At 53.1% G+C, this 26,312-nt stretch overlaps 1 protein-coding gene across 3 annotated transcripts; it reads right to left on the bottom strand.

Moving 5' to 3' along the window:
- Positions 1-394: 394 nt before the first annotated feature.
- Slc37a2 (solute carrier family 37 member 2) lies at positions 395-25,493 on the bottom strand. 3 transcript variants are annotated; one of them, XM_063256009.1, is made up of 19 exons: positions 25,303-25,493; positions 12,049-12,130; positions 11,575-11,668; positions 11,376-11,454; positions 9,949-10,084; positions 9,468-9,544; positions 8,639-8,805; positions 8,043-8,080; positions 7,693-7,845; positions 7,301-7,391; positions 5,837-5,899; positions 5,454-5,539; positions 4,920-4,968; positions 4,671-4,744; positions 4,351-4,429; positions 3,802-3,899; positions 3,504-3,568; positions 3,263-3,316; positions 395-1,437 (listed from the first exon to the last, which is right to left on the bottom strand). In XM_063256009.1, exons 1-18 carry the CDS (start codon positions 25,359-25,361, stop codon positions 3,289-3,291), a joined length of 1,518 nt encoding a protein of 505 aa, XP_063112079.1. In that variant the 5' UTR covers positions 25,362-25,493; the 3' UTR covers positions 395-1,437; positions 3,263-3,288. The 3 variants fall into 3 exon arrangements, with proteins under 3 accessions (XP_063112079.1, XP_013011058.1, XP_063112080.1); XM_013155604.3 differs by lacking the exon at positions 25,303-25,493 and adding an exon at positions 12,219-15,020; XM_063256010.1 differs by lacking the exon at positions 3,263-3,316.
- Positions 25,494-26,312: the final 819 nt, after the last annotated feature.

Raw genomic sequence — 26,312 nt, 5'->3', positions numbered from 1 at the left:
TCTGGACTTGAGAAAGCTGAGCGCCAAGGCACACATCACAGCTCCTGCGCCTGGGGGCGCTGAGGACTAGAGGTCGCTGGAGGACTCCTACTTCCAGAGGGAAGTGAGCATCAAACACATGAGGTTGTGGGGTTGTCACCACCACATGGCATAAGACCCACTTCGCCGCTTGGAAGGCATCCTCAGCCCACACACCTGCCACGTGGTATCCTAATACATGCCAGGGCCGGATCTCCCTCGACCCCGAGGGCTCCACGAGTCACCAGAGGCAAGAGCACACTGATCGTCACCAGCCCCAGCCCACCAAACTTGTGGCCCCAGGATATTGCCTCAGCCACCCATGCGAACCCCACTTGCGGCTGCTGTGCCCTGTCAAAGATGAGCCCAGGCCCAGTTGGCAAAGGAAATCTGTATTGATCGGTGCTGACCGGCAGCTGAAGAGGTCAGGGGAAATGCTGGAGTCTGCCTGGCATGTCACAATCCAGGACTCGGGGCAGAGGGAATGTGTATGAGAACATGGTGCACCAGTCTCTCATTTCCCGCCAGTCTTGTCACCCTGGCACCTGTGCTCAGGGCGTAAGTCCTTGGCCTCTGTCCATGGTCCACTTCATCCCTGCAGCAGCGCTGGCACCACAGGGCACTCAGAACCACTGCATTTCATCTCAAAATGCGTCATGCACGCAGATGTTTTCAGCTGTGCTCACGTCTGTCTGACCCCACAGCACTGATCTTAATTTCACCAGTACCTGGGACATCAGCAGAGCTAAGGACGGGATGGGACAAGGAAGGCTGGCTCTCGAGGTGGGTGCCTGCACCAGAGGGCGGCGAGCCCCTCACATCCGGTGCTGCCCCAGGCAGCCCTCTTACCCCACCCTATCTCAGCCCTGGAAGAATGGTCACAATGTTTTAACCAAAGCCACAGGCGGAGTTATAAAAAGGTCAGGGCTAGGGATATAGCCCAGTTGCACAAGCACCTGGCTGGCAAGCGTGAGGTTGTGAGTTCAATCCCCAGTACCAAAAAACAAAACAAAAACAAGAAGAGGGTCAAACCTGGGGAGATACACAGAGAAGACTAACTCACTGCAAAGGGAAAAAGAGAGGTCAGTTACCTGTGAAACAGGGCTGATTACAGAGGTTAAAATCTAACGCGGGGCGGAGAGGTGCACCTCTGACCCTAGAGCCTTTGCGCTGTCTGCGCCTGTGCACTGATCCCTTCCCTCCTGCCGGCAGCCCCGGACTCTTCTGTCCGCTCTTGCACGGCAGTCCCTGTCAGGAGTCTTCAGCACCCTGAGCAGCCCTGCGGTTGGGCTGGGCTGGCTGAGGTTAGACCAGGAGTCTTTGCTTCTCCCCTCAGTGGAAAGTTCTATTGTCTTCTCATGGGGGGCTGTTTGGAGATCCATGATTCACTTCCAGCTGAGGCCTCATATTTCTTTATAGCTGCATGAAGAAGAGAGAGAGAAGGTGGAAAAGAGAGTGATATGCAACTTAATAAACTCTGCCTTCATCTCTGCTGCTTGTAATTAGGGCTCCATTTTACCCCTTGGGCAGGGACCAACGAACCACGAAAATACAAAAATCTTTAAAAGGTTGATGCTACCTACGGCAGCTTTACAAAGCCACTCCACATATTCCGTCTCACATCAGCCCCCGTCAACTCTGTCGTGTACTGAGGGATAAGCGTCCCCCATTGCACACAAGGATGCAGTGGACCTGGGCACGGCCCGTGGGCTGAAAGTGGAGAAGCCAGGACTGGGCTCCGGAGCCACCCCAGTGCCGCCCTGCACACCCCTGCTGGCCTTCCATAGAGGAGGACTAACTTGGGAACACCACAGGGCTGGGAAGGCAAGCCCCCAGACCTGGGTTCGACAGGTCTGTCTCCCAGGACCAGGACCAGCCCCTCGCCTCGAAGGGAGAGCACCAGTCTGCAGGCTGGGAGCAGGGCTATGGTATCTAAAGGTTTGGCTTTGCTCCATGCCAGGCGGAGAGCAGGACTCACGAAATACTCTCCTCTTTTTGTGTGTTCACCCCCTCACCCCCAGAATCCCTCAAATGGAAGAAAATAAACTAGGCTGTGCAGTCACAGGCTGGGGGTATTTGCATAGAGTGCTTGCCTAGCACACGCAAGGGCCTGATCCCTTAGGACCATTAAAACAAGCAAACAAGGGGGCTGGGGATTTAGCTCAGTGGCATAAGTGCCTGCCTTGCAAGCAGGCAGTCGTGAGTTTGATCCCCAGTACCGCTAAAAACGAAAAAGACAAAAAAAAAAAAAAAAAAAAAAAAAAAGGCCATCCATTTCTTTGGTTCCCGCCTCCAGGACAGAACAAGGCAGGACAGGCGCCATAAGTTTCCTGCTTGTACTGTGGCTTCCTGGTTTCAGTTTTTCCCTTGACCCCTGATACCCTCCTAAAGTGGAATGCTGGTCTGGGATCTAGCTCAGTGGCACAGTGCCTGTCTGGTAAGCGTGAGATCATGAGTTCGATTCCCAGCTCCAAATAAATAAATAAAAACGGAGTGCTTCCGTGGATATGACCCAGTCACCATGACCCCAGGGCAGTGGTGGCGAACCCTTTAGCACTTTCAGGGACACCAACAGCCCACTGTGACACACCCTTTAGCACTTTCAGGGACACCAACAGCCCACTGTGACACACGTGACATAGGTTCGCCACCACTGTGCCAGAGGGCTCTTCTCGCATTCACCGCCCATCCAGGTCCCAGCTCCTCGTAGGTAAAAGACTCTGCTCAGGGGAGTCAGAAAGGCCGCAGAGAGAGTCACCCAACCACCAGCACCAGCGAGCAGCTCAGCCTCTGGCCAGCACACTGCCGAAGCAACCACCAAAGAACACCAGGCAGACAGCTCACCCGGCCAGCCACAGACACCGCCTTCCAATTTTGCTTTAGAGGCTCTGATTGGTAGGTGCTTTTCTCTGCGTACCCTGGGCAGAGGGGTCAGGTGCACACGGTTTCTGAACTTCAGGTGGCACCTGCAGCTCAGCATGAGTTCAGCGGGAAAAGGCTTCCCCGCTCTGGTCCCTCTGCCCTAAGGGTATGACCAAAGCCCTACCACGTCCCTCGGGGAGACGCTGCTCAGACCCCTTGAGAAACACTTCCCAAGTACTATGCTCTGCTCAGATTGCACCTCTGGACCTGGCTCCCAAGAAAAAAGAGAAAGTTGGAAAAAAAATCAAGCCAAGGAGAGAGGATTTGCATACAGCCCATATTTGAATGGCATATTCGTCACAGACTTGAAGAAAATACTCACAAGAGTCATGGGACTTGAAAATACTATCACGGGTGGGTTAGGGCCAGACTAGAGCTAAGGAGACACATGGACAACAGAGGACAGGTTAGCAGGGTTGGGATGGGATGGGTCCACCGTGCCCACTGGGAGGGCTGGCTCGGAGTCCTCCAGGCCCAAGCAGGTGGAAAGTGACTGAGCCCTGGGTGGGTTCCCAAAGGAAGCGAGGTTGGGGGAGACAGGGCTTAGCTGTTGGCGGACTCACCCTGGGACTCTGCTCAGGGCCGCCTTCCAGGCCAGGATCTCCTTGTACACCAAGCGGCAGAGGAGCTGTGGGGAGTCCAAGGCAGAGGGGAAGGGAGGGCGCTCTGAGTCTCAGCACAGGGCTTCTGGAGCGGGGGTTGTACACTTCCAGGGTAGGGGTCACCCTGGGAAGCAATGTGGTTCTGGGAAAAAGGCAGCTGTTCTTGTTGTCCCAGAAGACTTGGTGCTTTGGACCTCCATTTCAGTGTAGCGAGACAGAACACCCCCAGTACCCTTATGTGCACCCCAAGAGCCCTTACCAAGCAGGCCAGGATGTCAGCAGCGATGAGCATGTAGAAGACGTTGTTCCAGCCTGTGGGGGAGATGAGCCCTGCCAGCAGGGGCCCCAGGGCCGCACCTGTATGAAGCACAACTGAATGAGTGGGGGTCCCCACTTGTTGGGAGCTCTTGAAGCTGGAAACTGACTACACAAGGCTGGGGTGTGGCCAGTCCCAAGAACAAAGAGTGCCCCCCAACCATGAAGCTGCTTCAGCCCAGCCCCATGACAATCCCAATAGGTTGCTAGGACAACAGGGTGTCATGTGACCTTAAGTTGCTAAAATGTATAAATAAATGCCCCACAGTGAGGGTTCAGTTCCTTTCCTTCCATCGGAGAGTAAGGGCTCCACCTGACCAAAGCTTTGTTTCTATTTTCTCTTCCTCTCACAGTCCTCCACCCATGGACCCTCAAGGCCACCTGGGTCATGGCACCCACTTCCCTGCCCCCCAGAGAACAGCATCCCAAAGGGTCTGGCCAAGTGAGCCCCGGGTTCAGCTGCTGGGCCCTGAAGCCGAAGTCACCAGCAGACCTATGGAGCCAGTGCCATCGATGATAGCTGTGACGGTGGAGAGGGCCTTGGCATTACCCCTCAGGCTCTGGTGAGTTCCCTGGGGAGAGAGCAGAGTGGGGTCCCCAGATGAGCAACAGCACCCGCAGGACAAGGGAAGGTTGACTCAGGGAAGGTAGAAACTAGGCTTGAGGTGGAGAGGAAAGAGGGGCTCGTGGTGAGTTTTGAAGGACTTTGAGGACCTCATCCCTGCAGGACAGGAAAGGGGAAAGAGTGGGGATTCAGAGGCACTCAGGAGACCCCCACAGCAGCGCCTGGGCCCTCAGGGATGGGTCACTTACCAGGTCAGCGGAGACTGCTGTGGTAATGAGCGCGTACGGGCCATTGACCAGCGCCCCACAGATAATCAGCATCACTGGGGGGTGCAGCAGAGATGGCACAGTTAGAGAAGAGGGCCACCCACAGCCTCAGAGCAGGTGACTCTCCAGGCTGCTGCCCTCCCAGCCCCCCTCTCTGATGCCCCCGTGTCCATGGCATAGGGTTCCCAAGGTGACGTCTTTCCTGTGGACCTGCAGGACTTGTCTTCTTACCTATGGAGCTGGTGATCCCGTTCTGGCCAACAGAATTGTACAGAAACATCTGTGAGAGAAGGAGGAGGGGGAGGTTGCGTCTCAGCCCCACCCCGGCTTGGTGGAAGCCCTAAGTTTAGCACAACCCTGTCCTGCTCTGGAACCCTGTGTCGCCTCACTCCTCTTTCCTCTTACACCCAGACCTCTCAGTCTTTAAGTGTCTCAGGGATGGAAGTCTAAATCGTGGTCATATGTTGTTGCCCTGTTCCCAGAAAGTCTTCTCTCATGTCTAAGCTCTTTCCCTTCCTCTGGTCAAGAAGTTTAGCAGCTGGTCTTCCTGTTCTCCACCAAGGACAAAGTCACCAACCCCTGTTCCAACACTCAAGTCTTGGTCTCTTTCGAGGGCTTCCCTGCTGTTCTGTGGACTGTCCTCCCCCTGACAGATGCACAGAAGTGCACACAGGACAGCTGTGTGCACAGATGCAGAGAAGGGCACACTGTCAGGGGCTGTCACCTGCTCACAGATCCCTGCTTCACCCGTGAGATCATACGTACCACCGGGGCAGCCAAGATCAGCATGACGCAGCAAGTGGTGGCCCTGCCATTGATGTAGTCTGAGATGAGCCCTGCCAGGATGCCACCTGCAACAGACACCCACTCACACACGGCCCCAGACAGGACCACACCACCCCATGCCTGCTGCCCAGCCCTGGCCTGGGCCTGCCACTGAGAACCAACAGAGCTTCTTCTTCCCTGTGCTCATCCCTGTAGGGAGCCAAACACAAAGGCCTCTTTCTTAGACAGGGCAGGAGCAGAAATGAGAAAACACTCAAGACAGCTTTCTTCTCTGGAGCCTGTGGCCTGCTGGGCCTGTTCTTTCTGCATGCCTACAGAGAAGCAGGGAAGGCAGCCTCCTGCAGAGCAGGTCAGGGCCTCACCTATGATGCCACCAACATCAAAGAGCGTAGACAGGTCTCCAGCCTCCTTGGCATCAAAATGAGCTGTGGAAAATATAAACATCCACTCAGATGCAAGCATTGGTACTCAGCAAACATCCCGAGTGCCACAGCCAGAAGGAATCCTATAGGGCACTCCCCTAGCCCAACCACCTCCTCAGAGGGGCAGCCAGGTGCAGGGTTGGCTAGGGCTGCGGTGAGTCTGCAGCACTTTGAGACTGTCCTGTTCTGGATCCCAGGTTTCCCCTGCAGGATGACCCTGGCCTCTCAGAACAGCCCCTCTCCTGCCAGCCTGGGACCTGACTCCTGAGAACCCTGCCCCAGGGGCCATCCTTTCTCTGGAGCATAACTGCTCTCACCAAGCTTCAGCCTGCCATGCTTTCTCTCTGCTCTGCTCCTGACTTCGAAGCAGGCCCCTCGAGGAAGTCCTCTCAGTCACCTTAGGTTTCTGCTAGTGCCCAGAGCCAGGAGGAGACTTGCAGGAAAAGGAGGACCTCATGTCTCGGCTGAGCATTCAGAAGTTTGACTTGAAGCCACACCTCTAAGGTTGACTCAGTCTGAAGTCAGCACCAAAGCCACAAAAGCAGTGTCCATGAAATCACCCCCACAGTCTACCACTGTCACAGAGAGGGGCCCCTCATGTAGAGTGGTGGGCAAGCTACAGCCTGAGACCCAGCTGGGACCAATCCCCATGGTACCCTGTTCAGAGAGAAAGCATCTGAGTGGCAGGGCAGCCCTGTTCCTTCCAGGGTTGGCAGGGAGTGGAATAGCCCTGTGTGATGGTTCTGGGTGAGAAGTGGCGTCTGAGGCCCCTGGGGACAGGAAGGTGGAGCAGGCCACTCCCTGGTGGAGCCACCCCACCATGGAAAAGCAGAAACCCAGGCCAGGTGGACATGAAATGTCCTTTTCAACCACAAAAGTCACCTTCCCCATCATGCATCCTTGGGCAGAGGCAGGGGCTGAGGAGAGGAACCCACCAGGTAGGGTGGCTCTCAGTGCAGCCTAGTAGACCTCAACACAAAGGCATTGGTCCCGAAAGGTCCCTTTGGCAGAAGGACACCAAGGTCACCTCCATGCAGTGGGACGGCTCACCGGGCCTCTTCCCAGGCTGGGTGAAGCACTCATGCAGACCTTTCCTGCACTCCCAGCTCCCACACCTGTGAGCCAAGCAGCCCCAAGAGGATTTGTCCTGCACTCAGGCTGGAGGAGAAGACAGGAATGCAGGACAGAGCTTTGTGCTACTGACACCCAACTCAGCTCCACAGGAGGGCTGGAGTCAGGTCTAGGAGGTGGGACACAGGGCCAAGCTTTCCACTTAAACACCTGAGCAGACCTTGGGTGTCAGGAATCCTGCCTGTACACTGGAATCGTACGCAGCAATGCCATCCTTCCTCCCCGGCACCCTCAGAGATCCTGTCCTCTCAGCACTTCTCCCCCTGGACTCACCCACATTGAAGATGTAGAGGGGCAGCCAGTAGAGGAAGGTGTAACTGACCAGCTTGGCGAAGAGCAGACACAAAGAGAACTCGATCACACCCTGGAGATATAGCGAAAGTCACAATGGAAAGGGATCCAAGATCCTGGTCCAGTGGTGGCCCCAAGGGGCAGCTCAGCACCACCTTGGGCCTGTCCATCACCCCATAGAAAGCAACCCCAAATGCATACCCAACTCCAATAAGGGAACCGGGCCTGCTGTGCCCAAACAGGTCTCCCACACTGCCCTCCCCAAGCAGCCGGCTCTCCCAGGAAACCATCAGTCACTCCCAGCACCCTGTCTCCTGACACCTGCTGGAAAACTCCAGAGCCCCTTTTGTCTCTCCGTTCCCCAAACATCCTACCGGGATCTTGAGGGCCCCCAGGAAACTGATGGCGGCAGGTTCGGGGACTGGCTCCTTGGGGCAGGTGGCCACAGCTTCCACGCCGCTCTCCCGGTGCTGGTAGGTACTGTTCCCGGGGTCCTCAGGGTTGTCCTGATTTTCACTAGGTCCACCCTGAGCAGAAAAGTGAGATCCTCACTGTGGGCACATCCACCATGTGCCACCTCCCTGAGCTGGAGTGACTTGGGTTCCCAGCCTGTAGGGCCCAGCCAACCTCTGCCAGGCCTGTCAGGTAGCTGGGGACCCAAGCCCAGGGTGCAGCCCCTCTGGTGGAGGAGGGCAGAGACAATACCAAGAGGGCTCCCACTCACATGGTGCTGAGGAGGAGAGCAGTCCACATCTTCAGGGTCTGAAAAGTAGACAGCATCTCTAAGAAGCTTCCCAAGTAGCAGGGCGCTCCCTCGCCTCACACAGGGTCTCAGCTGGTGCCAGGGAGCTGCCCGCCACCTCCCACGCAGCCTCCCAGCACGAGGCATCAGGCACCAGGACTCGGGAGGCCCGGATTCCGGGCCTGGATGTTGTAACCACCAACTGTGTCACTATTCCTTTCCGACTCCCAGTGGCTCTGACACTTGGCCTCCCCGGCCCACGGAGCTGTCCAAGAGTATGGACAGGAGCCATCTGTACAGGATGTAAAGGACCTGGTGCTCCCGTTACATCTGCTACTTCCTGCCCATCCCAGACCCAACCAGTGCTGGCCAGGCACCTGCTACAGGGCAAGCACTGGACACTGTCTCACATGGACCTTCAGAGACCCTAGGGCGTAGATATATCTTCTTTGCAAATGACAAAACTGAGACTCTGAGACACACAGCGGGCGCCCCAACCCCATGACCAGCCGTATCCTTTGCACCTCCAGCCACTCTCTCCAACTCGCGCAGTCCTTGGGGAGGTAGGGGTTACTCACACTCGATGAGGAAGAAGAAGGTAAAGATGCCCATGGCAGCAGTGATAATGCCAGGCACAATGAACGACAGGCCCCAATCACTGTTCACCCAAACGCCAGCGATCAGGGAGCCAATGATGTTGCCCACAGAAGTGTGGGAATTCCAAATGCCCATGATGAACCCTCGTCTGGAGGGGAGGAGAGGAAAGGAAAGGAGAAAACAGCAGCTCAGAGCCTGCTTTCAGCGTCCAGGACACACCCCAGACAGGGCTCCCGAGGCTCCAAAGTCACCATCAGTGAGGGGGCTTTGGCTGGTGTCAAGTAGGTGGCAGCAGGATCGGGGTGCCCTCCTCCCTGTAGTGTCCTGAGCAAACACAGTTGGAGATTGCCCCTCAAGGTCACTCCAAAGCCATGGTCTTCAGCTGAGGACACTTCTACCCTCACAAACATCTGGCATTATCAGGAGACTTTGGTCAACTCAGGGTTTGCCACTGATCTCTCCTGAGGTGCCCAGGAGCCCCCTAAACACCCACAATGTGTAGGACATCAACAGCACCAAATCCTTGCTCAGAAGCAACTTGTTTTGGACAAAATCCAGTTCAAGAAAACAGAAACAGTTATGAGAAAATATAACTGCAGCTGCCCGTACGATGGGTCAAAGCCTTCTCAGCAAGACAGCCGGTCCTGCTGCGTAGCATGCGAACACCCTCAGCTGTGAATCCAGCCAGACAGAGGCATGGTCCCATCTCTTCCCCTGAATGCGCTCCGGAGCAGAGGACCACAACTGGCTCCTCAGTGCCCTCAGCCCCCCTTAGTCCTCCCTACTCTTCCTCCTCCTCGTCACACTCACTTCCCCTTCCCGAACCAGTTGCCAACACAGGCCACGACGGAGGGCCAGCCGGTGGTCTGGACAAGTCCATTGCAGATCTGCAAGGAAAGAGCTGGGGTGAGAACAGGCCTGGGCCGCATGCCCTGGTGACCACCCAGTCATGGTCCCCACACTGCAAACCCGGCCTGTCCCTTATGGACTCGTCCATCCCCACCCCGCAGCATGGTGTCATAAGCTGCTTTCTCCTCTAGTTCAAGATTACTGGAGCACAAGCCTCCGCATCAGAAGTGGCCTCAGCCTAGCGCTCAAGGCGGACATCCCGAGGCCATAACACTGGGGTGGGTAGCAGGACCTATGGGTATGCAGACGGAGCCCCGGAAGACCCGCAGGGAATCCAGGTCCTCAACGGTTGTGCCCGGAGGCGGCTAGGGGAGAACTAGTGGCCTCTAGGGTCCATTCGATGATGGGCACAAAGTCTTGAGGACGTGACTTGGTATCTTACCTGAATGAGCACAAAGTACCAGAGCATGTGGATGTTCCAGAAATATGCCAGGCCCAAGAGGGAGGTGAATAGGCCACTGAGCAACATTCCGGCAGAAAGGTAGTAACGGAGGGGGAGCCGCTCCCCAAAAATCCCACTGGAGAAGTGACAGTTGGAGTTTTGGTTAGTGTTTTATTTTGTTTTGGTTAATCTCCTCTCTGTCCATTCTACCATCTCCTTCTTCCCCGACCCCACGGTGCTGAAGCCATTCCAGCGAAGATGTCTCCTGATGATCCCTGTGCTGACGTATGCTTAGGCCAGCCTGGGCCTCCACTTCCTGGACCTCTGTTTTTCTTGAGTCGCTGCCTGGAAGGGTGCGAGCCGTGCTCGCTGCCCAGCTGACCACTCCTCAGCACCTCCTGTTCACTCAGTCCTGGTTCCCGAATTACTCCTGAGGCTTTTAGCATCAGCCATCTGCTAATGACTCCATCTGCATGTTTTCAGCCCTGACCCAGAACGTCGGGATCCTGTCCAGATGCCTTTGGGACCTTTCCCTGGAGGTCCCCAAAGTATTTAACACCCAGCACTCTAAAACTAAATTCCTCTTCCTCCTTCTACCAGCCAGGCCCAGCCTGCACTCCACGCTAAGTAAAGGCCACCCCCGTCCACCCGGCCACTCACGGCAGCTCCCTCAGGCTCGGCCTCTCTTTGTGCCCCTCACACTCAGTCCTCAAGGCCCATACATCTACTTTCTTCTTTCCTTTTTCCAGGGCTAAGGACCAAACTCAGAGCCTTCCACACACGAGGTAAAACCCTCCAGCACTGAGTTACACTGCCAGCCCCCAACCCACCCCTTCGGGGATTCCCCAGTGTGCCTACCCCTCCCCACCTCTTCAACCACAAGTGACCCATATCCCAAGCTGCTGCCAAATTGTTCCCTTGGTGTGACTGTGCTTGCCTTTCCTCAAATCTACCTCTGTGCAACCCCACCAGAGTGATCTATCCAAAACGTAAGTCTGGGATAAAAATTCCTCAGTGGCTGTCCTTCCCCAGGGGGACACACAGGCCTCATCTGTGACCCCCAGCCATGAGCTCCATGCTGCCTCTGCCACTCTGCACACGGCTCGTGATGGGACCTGCCCCAGTGTCTCCATGACCAGGGCTGCTGTTAGAGGACCCTGGTCCATACCCACTGCCATGGCTCTCTCCGTGCATACTCAAATAGTGAATTCGGGAAAAGGGGCTGCTAACGGTGCCAGGAGTCTGCCAGGCAAAGGAGCAACTGGGGTGGCCACCCGTGGAGAGGAAAGGAGATGGGCCGTGGGCCAAAAGTGCCTCCCACCCAGGGGAGCTGTTCACATGCTCACTTCAGCCCGCTGCGCCCTGCTCAGTTGCTCTCAACTATCTCCCTGTGGCTGGGCACGGGCTCTGCAGGCCTCTCTCTTTACCTGATAAACATGCCGATAGCGTAGGCCACAAGGAAGGCATTGTCCACGGCCCCCAGTAACACATTGTAGTCATCTTTGTCTGAAAGCAGACAACAGAGGCAGAAAGTGGGTTGCTTGACTGTCCATGCAAGAAGTCCCTTCCAGCCTTGTCTTGAGAAAGAAAGGAGGAGAGGGGAAAGACAACAAGACCTGGTCTTACCAAATGGACTCCAGCTGCACCATGTGGTGTCATTGAGACTGTGGGTGTCATTGATGGGGTTGATCAGCTCTGAGCAATTCTGATGCAGACGGCTCTGAGAGGGAACAGGGAGCATGGGTCAGGGGTCTCCCATCATCCCAGAACCCGCAGAGAGGAACAAGCCTCCTCCAACCCCAACCAACCACAGCACTCAGTGCTCTGCCTGCCGGCACCTCCTCTGCTGGGATGGGAAGGCGGCCCATCAGACAAAGGACAGGGCCCTCAGATCCCAGGACTCTGCCTTTCACCTCATTCACACCCACTGGCACTGCTGTCAGACTTACAGGGAGCCCCTAGGGAACCACTGCTGGGGAAGAGTGGGCCTGCACTGGGCAGAGTGGTGGTGAGCAGGGCGAGGGAAGGGGGAGGACAATGGCCTGAGGTCCAGACCCTTCTGTCTCCCGGTCCTGCATTCGCCCCGAGCACCAGCCTTACCTTGACAACACTGATGGGCTTCCGTGACATGTGATAACAGGTGTAAATGAGGAAGGTGAGCAGCAGGATGAAGCCACGGAACCTGCAAGAGAAGACAGACATCCAGATCAGCAGGAAGCCAGGTGCCAGCTGGAAGCAGCCCCAGGGTCTCGGCACCAAGGACTCTTTACCTTCAGGCTCCTTCCAGACACACGTTCTTCGGGGCAGAGGTCAGGGAAGGCCCCGAACAACACCCAGAGGCCAGGCTGCTGGGGGCGCCAGTCTCCCTGGTTGACCTCTGAGGCTTCTAGGAACCTGCTTAGCTGGACACTCAAACACTGGGTTTGAGTGTCCTCCTCCTCCGTTTCTCTGGGTCTCACCAAGGCGAAGGTGCCTCTACATCACTGCATGTGTAATTTAGATAATGGCAGGGAGAGGGACAATTTTTTAAACGTTACAAGTGATGGGATTTTGGAGGGACCGGAAGGGGGAGGAGGGTCCAACGCTAGGTCTGCATTCCCCTTAAGCCTAGCAGACAGCAGACAGAGCCCAGGCCACAGCTGGGGCTGAGTCAGCGAGGCCAGTTAGTGACACAGCTCAAGCGCTCTCTCTGCTAGTTCCACGCGGGTCCCATTCTCTAGGATGGAAAGATCTTTTCCCCCTCTGTGGTTCACATGTTCCATGCATGGGGATGGAAAGGACAGTCCAGGCAGGTCCCCCTCACAGTTTCCAGTCCCTGCCCCTGTCCTGAGGGTCTGGGGCCCAGCTGCAGTGCCTGCCTGAGTCACCCGCTGCTTCCCCCTGCAGGGCATCAGCTGAGCTGAGTCATCAGACAGAGGTCGGAAAGTATATGGAAAACAGACTTCAGAACAGGGGCTGGGGATGCAGCTGATCAGTGTATCACATGCTTAGCATGCCCACGGCCCTGGATTTGATCCCCAGAACCACCAAAAACCCAAGGGAAAAACCCCCAAAAGAATAGCTTCCTGGGAGAAAGGGCTGGGCATAGAGGAAAACCTGGCAGGCTTTGCTCATTAAAGGTGCCATTCAAAAGAGGGAGGAGCCCAAAACCCTTGGCCATGTGTCTTGGCTCCATAAGCCAGAGGACAGACACTATCTGCTCACTCTGCCCTCGCTGAGATTCTGCCTCCAAACCCCAAACTCACTTCCCCCAAACATCCCGTGAAGCAATACAGGATACCGCTTGTGAAAGAAAGGGTGTTTCCACCAAGCCTGAATCTGGCTTGGGCTGCCTGGGCTCCCTCTCACTATGCACCTGGTCTCCAGCTTCCAAGCTCAAGTCTCTGCCTCTGTTCTCTCCCCTGCCCCAGTTTACTCCCAAAGTGAATGAGCTTACACGTGCATCTCTTCATTGCTTGGCTTTAATTTTTCTGTTTCTTTCTATTCCATGAGGAATGAAGTTCTGGCTGTGAGATCTGGATCTCCACAACCCGGCCTCCCTGACTGCTCGTTCCCAAAGGCACTGAGACGGCCGGAGAGGTCTTCTGAGCCCATGAGTTCTAAAACAAAGCTGGGGCCACCCCACGTGTTGTCACAGTGACACACATCAGCAAACTGTGGGGCACAAAGTTTTCCAGGTTCCACCAGTTGCTATATGGCTTGCAACTCCTAGTTAAGGGACTTTTAGAAGAGAATTTAGAAAGTGCGCCTTGCTGGCTTTGTGTAAAGAACAACTGATGCAAGAGAACGTCAGCCTGTGGACCATACCAACTCTGTGCCTGCCGAGGGTGCCACCTGGTCCGGGAGAAAAGCAGGAAGCTTTGAGGGATGGGTCTTAGTCTGTTGGGTAAGACTTTCTTGTCTCTGTTTTCCTCCTTATTTGCACATGGGTAGAGTAGCATTAACCCCATCTGTCTCAAAACAAAAGAACACTATCTCACTCTCACCCCTATCCTGGGACCCTGGTGGTACCACCTTTAAGACTCCTAAACTGCTGGGGATTTAGCTCAGCAGCATAAGTGCCTGCCTGGTAAGCATGAGGTCATGAGTTCAATCCCCGGTACTGCAAAAGAAAAAAAAAGACTCCCAAGCTTCAGCTAGGCCTACCTTACTTGACCTTGCCAGGATGTGTGGCCACTGAGCAGAGCAACAAATCAGATCCTTCTGGAGGGCCCACTGGGGTCCCTGACAAGTCCAACAAAGCCTGGTGCTGAATGGGACCTGCAGAGCCCTATCAGGTGCCAGGCAAAGCCAAAGAGGGCATAGAAGTGTCGCCCAGCAGCCAACGACCTTTCCTCTGCTACCTGACCTCTGCACACTGTTCCACCGCATGCCCTAGAAGGTACCCACGGAGGAAGGCCTCAGCCCCTCAGCCCTGACTTCTCTGCCTCCCTCCTGCCTTTGGCCCCAGGGATTCTTCCATGTCTGTTCCATTCCCTTTCACCTGCAGTCCTGCCCCTCCCAAGTGGCTGTGACAGAGGACAAACAGTCCAGTGTCCGTGTCTAATATCCTGGTTCTTTTGGCAGAAAGACAGCTGCTTTCCTGTCCATCCATGTACCTACATGTCCCAGGTACAGTACTAGTGATCCGGTGACAGCAAGAAAAGTCACCAGAGGCACCTCTGCCCTCCTGGAGTTCATGGGTCAGTGGGAGGGGGACAAAATTGGCGTAACCCTGCTATATAGTAGGGAAGCCTTGTGTGACAAGGAGCAGAGAGAAGGGACACCTGGCCCAAGTGATGGGGGCAGGGGCAGGCCAGGAATCCTGGAGGTGAGGTTTCAGTTGCACTTTCAAAAACAAGGTGGTTGCCAGGCCAGCCAGGGCTGTACAGGAAGATGTGTCAGAGACAGGAAGCAGCGCATGCATAAGTGCAGAGGTGTGAAATAACACTACCTGTTTGTGGAACTCTGCACAGTCCAGGATCCCTGGAAGGTGGACCGAGCCAAGCACAGGAGGAGGAGTGGCACAGGAGGCAAAGCTCAAGCTAGGTAAGGCCTTGAGTGCCAAGTGGTAGCGCTTGGGCTGTCTCTTTAGGGTGACATGAAGTCATGGGAAGGCCTCAGATGTCCTAGCTCAGGGTGCTTCTCCCTCAAAGACCCAGAGCTCTGCCCTGTTGATTCTGGGAGGAAGCCCCAGCTGGCCTTCCTCACTGCCAGGCAGAAGCCATGCTCTGGGCATGCAGCATTCTGCCATCTGTTCCCCAGCACATGGCAGCCTCATGGGGTCCCCAGCTGGTACCTTCCAAGGAGGCAACGTCTAAAGAGAAAAGAGTAAGGACTTAGGAATCAGGCAGAAGCTAGTTTCATTCCTTTAACCTGTTTGTGCTTCTGCAAGCCCCCAGTTTATCACCTTGCTCATAGAATTACCAACAGGTGAGTGAGATGATGACTACAACAGGTCCTATAGCATTCCCGATACTCAGTGGACACTTAGAAAAATGCAGCTACGCTCGTTTGCAGATGATGAAGAAGAAGAGAGCAGGAGGAGTTGAGGCAGCCCTTTTTGCTCTGTTGCTTGAACCAAGAATGGCAGCAAAGTCTTCGGGACCGTTGGTGATCCAGACCCTGGATTCCCCAGGCCTAGGGACATCTGGAGACCAGAATGCTTCCCAGTCCGGCGCCCCAAGAGGCACAAACATGTGAAGCTGCTAGAGCCTAGTCTCTGGGTGCTTGTATTGGTACAGAGAAGTGACTCTGGCCTGCTGGGCCTCCCCAGTGCTCCCCTAGGGGCAGACAGGAGGATTGGCAAAGGTCTACATCGGCACTACGAGTGACTGCCCTCCTCTGGGGTCTGCCCAATGCAGACCACAACCTCCTACAGAAAATCCAACTCCGGACTTCTGGGAAGGGGGCCAGTAGTGAGCAGCAGAGAAAGAACCTCTCAAGTTTTGGGGTCCAGACCGTGGAGTACAGCAACGTGAGGAGGAGAAGGAGAGGAGAGGTGGGGCCCCTGGATACAGGAAGGATCTGAACTGAGACTTGAAGCCCACAGAGACAGATAATTCAGGAATCCAGCAAACATAAGGAAACCAGGGCAGCGGCCCTGCGGGCCAGGGAGAAGCAGCCAGGAAGCCGTGCAGCCCCCACCTGTGTGTGCTGGTGGGGGCCCTGTAGGCCGGGGAGGGGCAGCAAGGGAGCCCCCTCTGTCTCCTGCTCCTCCCCCGACTCCTGCCAAGCAACTGCATGCGACTCAGGCTGAGATGATAATAACTAAAGTCAGAAAGCAGCCTGGCATTTTTGTTGTCTGACTTTGCAAGCCTGGGGCAGGCAGTCTGAGCAACTATTTAGACAGTAACAGTATGTAATATAGTAGTAATTGTGGATTTCCTACTGTCCTATCACTGTATTGTTTCATTATACTGTTGTTTTATTCCTTTGAAAATTAGAGAGAGAAAAGAAAACTCGACTCTCACATAAGCAGGAGAATAAGGTGCCCGGGTTCCTCAACTGTGTATGTGGTGCTCGGCCAGCCCTGGCTTCCTCTGGGACTTCCTGTCTGAACTCCGGAGGGATGGAGAGATGAGCCTAGCACTGCAGCACGGCTGGGCTCAGTGCATCTGGGGCCGGGGCTTCCCCAAGTCCTGTGCTCTTCCTCTGACACTTGGTCAGGGCTTCTGGGGAAGAGGACCCAGGTGCCATCACTGCACTGTATTCCATCTCACCCAAGTCAGAATGGTTATCAACAAGAATACCAAACAGTGAGTTAATAAATGCTGGTGAAACGGAAGGAAAAGAAACCTTCCTGCACGGCTGGTGGGTACGTAAATTACCAGAACCACTATGAAAATCATATGGAGGTTCCTCAAAAAACCATTTGACCCGGCTTTACCGTTCCTTAGTATACAATGGGTGAACAAGACACACAGTGAATGTTTAAATAAGTTTATTACAGTAAAAGATACACTGCACACTCACCATCCCTAGGACTTCCCCTCATTCACAACGTACTTATCTCATCTTGCTCGCCACCCTCCAAAGCAGTCTAGAAGTCCTCTTTGTGATTATCTTTATGAGCTTTGATAAAAAATACGGTGAGCGCTGCTCCTAATTGGCATTCAGAGGGAAAGCAAAATTATCAAAACATCATTTATAGCATTATCTGCCACTGTGCCACTTCTGGCTCTTCCGTAAAGTCAGAGCAACCATGAAAAATAAATGTTTTGAATGAATTCCAGACATCAAGGCAGCTATAACAGTAAAACTAAGACTCCCACAGAAGAGGATTTCCAGAAAGGCTTCAGAAAGAGCCAAAAACAATGAGAGAAGTGTTTGAAGCAGGCCGACTCTTCTGAGAGTAATAAATAGCAATGTATCTTTCATTGTAGAAAACTTAAAAAAAAATGGACCCATCCGTGTATTTTTTGATCATAGCATGTATTTCTGAAGGAATTAGAGTCAGCGTGCCATAGGGTACCTGCATGTCTGTATTTATTGGTACAATTCTGATAGCCTAAGTGTCCATCAACAGAAGAATGGATAAAGGAAGCCTAGTAAACGTCCACAATGGAGTATTATTTTAAAAGAATGAAATTGTATCACTTGCAGAAAAATGGATGGAACCAGAGATCATCATGTGGAGTGAAATTAGCCAGATTCAGACAAAGGTAGCATGTTCTCCACAGCACGTGGAATCCAAGAAAGATGACATGAGAGTGGAGGGAGACTATTATTAGACAAGAGGAAGGGACTAAGGGTAACGGGGACATGAGTAAAGGAAAGATAAATACAATTAAAATATACAGATGTGTGAAAATAGCACACAGAAGCTGGGTGTGTCGGCCCGAGTCTGTAATCCTGGCGCTTTGGGAAGCTCAGGCGGGAGGATTGCAAGGTGGAGCCCAATCTGGGTGGCTTAGTGACTTAGCAACACCCTGTCTCAAAACTTAAAATGGGCTGAGAATGAAGCTCCTTGAAAAGACCTTGAGTTTAATTCACATGGAGCGGGGAGGGAACCCCAACATTGAAATCCAATATTTTGTAAAATTCGTAAGTTAAAAACAGGGCCTGTGCAGCACCTGCCTGGCAAGTGTGAGGTCCTAAGTTCGATTCCCAGTACCAAAGAAAATATCATCAATAAGATAAAAAAAACAGTAAGCCAAAGGTGCTTGGTGCCATGGCTCAGCATAAGGGCTGGGCTAGGCTGAGATGGGGGCTGCCGATGTCACAGGCTCACAGGCCAGAGGCAGGAAGAACCCACGGGTTTCACTTCTCCTCTCACAAGTCCTTCCCTAGAGAACCACAGAAAATACACTCAGCTGTGAGGGGAGGGATATAGGCCCAGGGCAGCGCTGAGTTGGGCAAGGCAGCCAAGCACCAAGGGACACCAAAGGCAAGGCCCCCAGGCTACTCCAGCTGGGGCCACTGCCCAATGACTTCCTTTGCTGAAGTGTCACTGCTGAGCGGTCCCACACCAGATCCTGGTTACTGAATAACCAAGGCTGATACAGGGACTATCTCTGAACTATTAGCTGATGGCCCCTTATTCTTGCAAAGAAATGTGATAAAAACCTTTATCGACCTTGGTAAGACTTTGCACTGAGAGTGCCTCTGCGTTGGGAACAGGGAACGGTATGTTTTAAAGTGGCAATAGATACAAACAAACAAACCAACCCACCCCCAAAGGACCTGTCACTGCCAACACTGTGACAGCCAAAGGACAAGAACCAGCGCCAGGGTTGGGATGCAGCTTAGTGGTGGCACCTGCCCAGCATGCAGAAGGCCCCGGGTTCCACCTCCAACACCAATAAACCTCACCACCATAACCACCACCACCAAGCCAGCAGGGGGTCTCTTATTCTGGGAGGGAACGGAAACAGTGCCCTCTCCCTGGCAGCCACTGGGTCACCCCAGTTTTCAGCATTCCCCTTTCTTGCTCAGCAAGTACTCTGCCAACAGTCCCAGCCACCATCTAAAGCCACTGGGGACTTAAGCCCCTCGGTGAGCGATCCTGGTGCCCCCTCTGCCTCAGCCACAGCCAGGGGGCATTAATGGGCCTGTGGGGCTGCCCAGGAGGCCTCATGACAGCTTGATTATGGGCAGCCTTGGTGCTTTCTCCGAGGAAGTGAACTCTGTGGCATGTTCTTGGGTGTGCCTGTTCTGGGGTCAGCAGATGTGAGATGATAGAGGGCTGGGCACAATAAGAACCAGGGTCAGTGGTGAGGCTGCCACCACCCTCACACCCAAGGCCTCTCCTGACACTGAGAAAGGCCCTCCTGGAACAGATACCACGGGGGCAGAGTCCTGAGGCAGGCCTTTCGCATACAAGTAGGCCAAGGACAGGTCAGGGGGGAGGACACAAAGCATTTTGGTGGACAGAAGCCATGCCAATGATCCCAAGCTTCTCACCCCTCCTTCTCTAACTGGGACTTGGATGGGATGGACACGGGTTGGCCCCAGAGCCGGTTTCTCTGGCTTCCTTCCAGAGAAAGAGCCACTGGCGAGAAGCCACAGGAGGCCAAACCTTCTGGAAGAAATCATTGACTCTGAAAATGAGCTTTTTAGGAAAGAGGAAAACGTAGATCACTACTTTGAGAAGGAAGCCAAGGGAAGGAAGGAACTCTGTGACCTCAGACAGGATAAAGAGACAGGGCTTTATGGTGCAGAATGAGGTTTGCTCAAGTGAGCCTGTAAGTTTATAGGGTTTAGAAGAGGAGGTCAACAGGTGTAAGTTCCACTCCCTCCTGAGACAGGCTGTGTGGACAGCACAGAGGCAGCACGGCGATGATGGCCGAGCTGCGGCCCTGCCCAAGGATAAAATGATGGCCTCGCCTTCAAGGTACTCTGCAGGCCCAGCCACACCTCATCCTCACCCACTCCTCCCATGCATGAAAGACCCTGGGCACCAGGCGCGAACTAGAGGCCGGAAGGAGAGCAGTGTCAGTGCCCACCTGCCCCATACTCATGCCAGTCCAGTGACAGCCGGGGGCTGGGGCCTGGGCTTCAGAGAAGGCTCCCTGCTGGGGTCTGTCATTGCTGCTGTGGTCATTGGGGGGCTGTTCAGCTCCATCCTCAGTGCTCAGAGCTGACTGCATCCTTAGTGCTGGTAGTGCTGACCGGAGAAACGAGGTTTGGTCAACCACATAGAATATTCTAGACTCCCAGACACCTTGTAGGCCAATCCACACCGCCTGAGTGATGACCCCACTCAAGCCGTGAGCTGCGCCCGAGTCTGCCTGTAAGGAGGGGAAGAGGAAACAGCAGGGTGGAAGAGGAAGAACAGAGTAGCTGCAGAGATGGCAGTCACGAGGGTGGGGGAAGGGCCCCGCGTGGTCACATGCTCAGCCCCAGGTTGTGGGCAGCATTCTCGGTGGCCAGGCCTCCCCAGCCCCCTTCCATCCTCACCCTTCTCAGGGCCACTCCACAGGAATCGGAAAAACATGACAAAGGAAAGTGAGGCAGGCAGCATCTGGGACCCAGAGAGGCACGGGGCCACCGGGGCCACCGAGGAACAGGGAAAAGGCCTCGGACTTCAAAGCAAGAAACATCAGACTTAAAACCACGAGAGATTCAATTTTCACTTCTGGTTCTGCTACTTGCCATGACCTCTGGCTTCTTTAGCCTCTTTAAGTCTTGGTTCTGTCTTTTTTAAATAAGAGAATAAACCGCGGCACAACATTGCTCTAAGGATTCGGTGAGCTGTAATAGATGCCAAGTATCTGGTATGTATTTGCATATACTGCTCCTGGGTCCTCCTACCTAATTCCACAGGCCAGCCCGCTTGGAAAGAAGGGTGTGGGGAACACAGGCAATGTGGGAGTTCACAGCTCCTGCTCCTCCTGCCTGTCCAATCCACCTCCCCCTCCACACCCATTCCTGCTCGTCCAGCTCCTGTGTCACCCTGGCACCTCCTGGCACCAGCCTCCCTCCTCCACGTCCTGAGCTGTCCCTCCTCACAGGCCCCGGGAATAGGCCCAGCCCCATAAGCAGCAGCCACAGTCATTTCTCTGGAAAGGTGCCCACGCTGCCAGCTGTCCCCAGACGTGCCCACGCAGACACTGGCCCAGAAGGCAGGGCACCAGCTAGGCCCAGAGCTAGGCAACTTCTGGGCATCTGGTGGCTCAGAAATGCCACAGACAAGCTGTTTACACCTGTCCTGAGGGGAGGAGGAGCTACTGATGGTTGGAAGCTCCTTAGCCTTGAATTGTGCTGGAGCTGCCTCAACAAATCTGGGGCCACCTGTGTCTCAACTCTAGGAACCTTTCCTGGCATGCTAAACTCCCACCGGCTTGTCAGTGTGCAGACAAAACGTGCCACATCCACCAAGTCACAGGTCAGCTTCTCCTTCTGATGGGAATGAGTTCTCGCACCACAGAAATTCACCAGCACCCAGTATGTCAGGCACTGGGCTAAGAGTTTTGCATAGTTTCTCATTTAGTCCTGTGCTATGGGTACATAGTTATTTCCCTTTTATGGTTAAAATGGAGCTGTAAATTCTGGAGATTAAAATGATTCCTCTAAGGCTGAATGGCCATGCGACCTTTTTCCATGCCACACTTAAGAACAGACTTAGAGGTAAAACAACCCTGGACTCAAACCCCAGTTCAGTCACCTACCAGCTAAGTGATGTTAGTCACACTGTGAAGCTTCTCTGTACCTCATTTTACCCACATGTCCCATGGAGATCTAACACTTTGCAGTTCTATAAAACTCACAAATTAAAAAAACATGACAAATTAACGATGCCTGGCATAGAACAGTAGGAAAAGTGAATAGAATTATAGCCAATAATTAATGCTTCCTCTCTGCTCAATATAAGCCTGGCGCCAATCCAAACACTTTGCACTCTGTGGTTCAAACTCTCAGAATAACCTGATGAAGTGGATTGCTTCTATCCTTGCTTCCAGTTGAGGAGTCCAGAGCCCAGGACCAATCCACCCTCCAGCTTGTTATTCTGTTTTCTTCATTTCTATTTTCCTTAAGCAGTAAATTTGACAGACTTCATTTCTAATTTTATTTCAGCCCAGAAGTCTTTATCTTGTTCATGTCTAGCCAGCCTATATTTTGTTAGTGCAGGAAAAATGAATTGGCTTAGTATCTTCCCTTAATGATATCATCAGTGATAATGACGGTAAGAGACATCACTTATTGCCCGCTTCCTGTGGTTCAAGCTGATAATCAGTAACCTGATAATCACTAACACCTTATTGTTAGACAAGCTGAAAGAGGCAGTGTTCTTCAAAATCAAATCAACTGACCTCTAAAAGATAAGGTGCCTATGAAACATTATCCCTTGGGGTTCAATACGTTCAGACGTGCTTTCTAAACTGCTGACTCGGGCTGAGGCTACATAGCTCAGTAGCACAGCACCTGCCCAGCATGCACAAGGCTCTGGGTTTGATGCTCACAGTCACACATGCAAAGGTAATAATAAAATAAACTTAGAAAGATAACCGCTCTGCTGATTGGCCTGACAGGTACATAGCCCCTTTTGAACTCTACCTTAGTCCCTAGAAGGTAGGGCCGTGTGTGTCCGCGGACCTCAGAGGTCAGCACAACAATGCGACCTGCAGCAGAGCTACGTTCTGTAGTTGAGCGGATCCAAACCCATGCTCATGGAGGAAAACACTAATCTAGTGCCTCCTACTAGCCAAGAGACATGAAGAGTGTTCATATAAGATACCACATTTATCCTCAAACTCTTGCTTTTTACTCAGGAGGAAAACTGAGCCCTGCAAAATTAACTACTCAAAGCACACACTGGTGAAAAGATCCCAATCCAGATCTGTCTTGAATCTCAGAGGTGGTGAATACAGTGGTTGAATCCATCCTTTAAGATGTTCTGGTTGTGTGTGGCTGCAGAAAGCTATACACAGTATTCTTCTAAAATGCTTCTGTGGGGCAAGTTGTTTATAATGACTCATTCTCCACACTCTTAATTTTATGTGAGATTGAAGTTATTTCGGTTAAATGATATAATACTCATGAATACGGCTTTACTAGAATAGTAGCAGCAGAGGTACAATTTGTATAAATGCTAGTGAGATGTGTTTTTGTTTAAGGGGGAAAACAGTTTTATTCTAAAGTAAAATGTGCAGAGTTCCACAGAGGGCTGTGAAGGACAAAATCAGAATGGATAAATTAGTAGACGGGAATTTGATTTGCCTTGGGTTGTGGTAGGTGCAAGTCTTGAGTCTATAGAGCAGCAATTACGTGTTAAAATTTTACTAAAGCTGACTCAATTGTGATGAGTTTATTCCTATTGTTTCCCGAAAGAGGGCTCCTGGAAAAATCACAAAGATTTATTCTTTCACCTTTAAAAAAAAAAGCTGTGCTAAATACACTGTTTATTTGCTGTGTTGTTGCTCAATCCAATGGATATAGCTGCCAGATCGGAGGAAATGCTCCCTTTCACTATTAAACCTAGATAAAATGTTACTATTTATGTAAATACTTCAGAAATTTCAGCATACCTTGTGTCAAAGGTTCTGCACATGTTTCTATTTATCAGCATCCTAGAGTGCTGTGTCTGGTGGCAACTCTGGTGTCCCAGCCATGGTTTCAGGGATGATTTAAAGTGTTACCGGGGCCACAAATTTACTTCCACAATTTGGATCTACTGTCTTCCAAACGCTTAGTTTTTCTCTGCAAATGTGTGTCAGACTTTCTTACAGAGTTTTATTAAAATACGGATGTTAATGATTTACTCCAAACCTACTGAATCTCTTTAGTTGATATTCTTATTATATTAGGTAAATTAGGTTTCAGAATTTTTAATAGAGATTGTTTTCTCTGTAAAAATTGTGTCTGTTCATTTTCCTCAGTTGATGTATTGTTTCTTATCTTCTTTGAAATTAGCCTTGTTATATTTTTAGACCCTATTTAGTTTTTTTGCTGGTGTTTGCAGTCTTCTTGTTTTGCATACTATAGGAGCAAAGAGATTTCCTACTCAGTTGTATTACTCTTGTTATGAATTCTCATCAGACCATTTCCTTCTGAAAATCATCAATAATGCTTTTTAGTTTCTTATGCTCCCTACCCCAACCCTGTGAGACTTCTGCTGGCTGGGGACCGAGGAGATGGCTTGGGTTCCTGGTTCTCCCCTAGATCAATAATATGTTAACCAAAGGTGTCTAAGCTCCTGTTATCTAAAGATAGTTTTTGTTTTGTTCTGATGCTTCTTAACAGCTCTGTGATAAACAGCAGGTCAAAAAGTTTCATCATGAAGGACTGTCCCAAAAAAGCATCACAACCAAGCACTCACTCAGGTACAGGCTTCTCTGGTGGCACCAGCAGGACAACTTTATGAATATTCTGGTGGGCTGGGTTAGGAGTTGCAGGGTTCTTTGGCAAACCAAAGGATAGGTATGTGAGATTGGAAACCCTTGATGTAGTAGAACAGAATTAATAGCATAAGACTGGATGAACAGATGGGGGAGATGTTCTTTAAGCCAGAAATACTGGAACATTGTTATATTTTGTGGGTATAAGGAAGACCTTTCTCTTTCTTCTTAGGTGATCTGTAACCCATAATGATTTAGTAGAAACACTTCAAAACTCTTATTAAATCTTTTTGCTTTTCATGCCAATATGGCTATTTGCAAAGGTTCAAAAACCTGTCCTTTCTCTCCCCAGGGTATAATTAGAAAAAGTGACTATGAAACCAAAACATTGCCTGGAATGCTGTATTTCACAAGGATGCCCATTTAATTGGATATAACCAGTTCCTCGGAGGGCACTGAGGTTCACTGCTGATAAAACACTTCCAATAAAAGTTCCTTATTGGGTTCCCAGACTTACAGGTGAAAAGGAACTCGTTTTGGTTGGCCCAGGGGCCCTGGGACATTTCGGGGCCCTTGAGAGAGAAATTTACCCAAATTTATAGATGTAGTATGTAAAACCTGGTGAAGACAGTTTCTTAGCTTGGCTTCCTAATCTCAGGACAATAAATAATAGAAGGCGTTAAAAACCCAACCTAGGATTTCTTATGAAAACTTCTGGCAATGCAAAGTTAACTACCAGGCTACCAGGTTAACGACCACTCCTGTACCTAGGTAAGTGGTGGGGTTACACCTTAGGAGACCCCGGCCTTACCCCCTCCACCCCGCCAGTCCGGGTCTCAGGCGCTCAGGGACGTGAGAGGGAGGCGCGCTGCGCATCCCGGCGGTCGGAGATGACTGCCAGGCAGCCTGCCCTCCACCGGAGGCCGAGAAGTCCAGGGGACGCCGAGGCAGGCAGGGTTCCTGCGTGCGTTAGCAGCCTTCCCGGCCGGGGCCACCCAGGCGCCGGGACCGATCCTGCCAGCGCGCCCCGCAGCGCCGCGACACCGGCCGGTCTGGCCCGCGGCCCCGCACGGCGTCCGCCCTCCGCCCCGCTCACCAGCTGTCCCTGGAGAAGGTGCGCAGGAACCAGACGCCGGGAGCCAGGGAAGATCGCATCTTGCCGAGTCGGCGCCCGAAGCCCAGACCGGGGAGAGCGCGGGGCCAGCGCGCGCCCGGGTTTAAAAGCCCCGCGCCCCGCGCCCCGCCCGCAGCCCCACGGCACGGCCCCGCCCGCCGGCACCCGCCCGCCCTCGGTCGGATCAGCGCGAGCGCCGGGCACGGCTGACCGCGCTGGCCCGCGCCGGCTTCTCGCGCCCAGCACGCCCGCCCGCGCCGGCCACCAGCAGCCGCGGGGTTTCCGGGGCTGCTCCCTCGCCGGGCGTTTTCCTGCCGGTCCGGGCGGAAGCGAAAGCGGCGACCCCAGCGTTGCTCGGCTTTGTGACGTCCCGCCGGCCGCAGCCCTTTTGAGCCCGGGGAGAGGCGGGCCGCGAACCGGGGCGCGCTGCGGGGGACAGGTGGCGCCCAAGGGCCCCCACGTTGTACTGATCACAATGCCAGCACCCGATGGGAGCCCAAGAGGTTTTTTTGGCGGTGGCAAAACCCATTTCCCAGGCCTAAGCGTCCTGCCGTGCTCTGACCCAAACAATTTATGGAGCCAGTCGGGGTCATCCTGCCCATGAGCAACGCTCCGACCCAAACTGCTAATTGAGCCAGGCGGGGTCATCCCGCCCTGAGACCCCGCTCCCCAGGGCTAGCGCAGCCAGGAGGCGGTGAGGAGCTGGGTAACCGGCAAGGATCGGGGTGCTGAGAGCAGTGACTTCCTCTAGCGTGCTGATTACAGGCTGGGATTCCACTTATTTGAAAACGTCTGAGATTCTTGCCCATAAATCCAAGGGCAAACGTCAGAGAGGAAAGTAAACAGGTTGGCGGTCTGTCACATAGGGATGTATCTGTGTGAAGAGATTTCGGCCTTGACCCCACCCTGTTCCCAGCTCCTAGGAGTGCCCAGGCCTGAAAGCAAGGACAGGAAAGTGAAGCAATAGTTTCTCGCAAAGTGAGGACCTGAGA

This window comes from Cavia porcellus, unplaced genomic scaffold (assembly GCF_034190915.1).
Source record: "Cavia porcellus strain 051 isolate PalLab524CR breed Dunkin Hartley unplaced genomic scaffold, mCavPor4.1 scaffold_9, whole genome shotgun sequence".
Taxonomy (NCBI): domain Eukaryota; kingdom Metazoa; phylum Chordata; class Mammalia; order Rodentia; family Caviidae; genus Cavia; species Cavia porcellus.
This window is presented reverse-complemented; position numbering and strand designations above follow the sequence as displayed.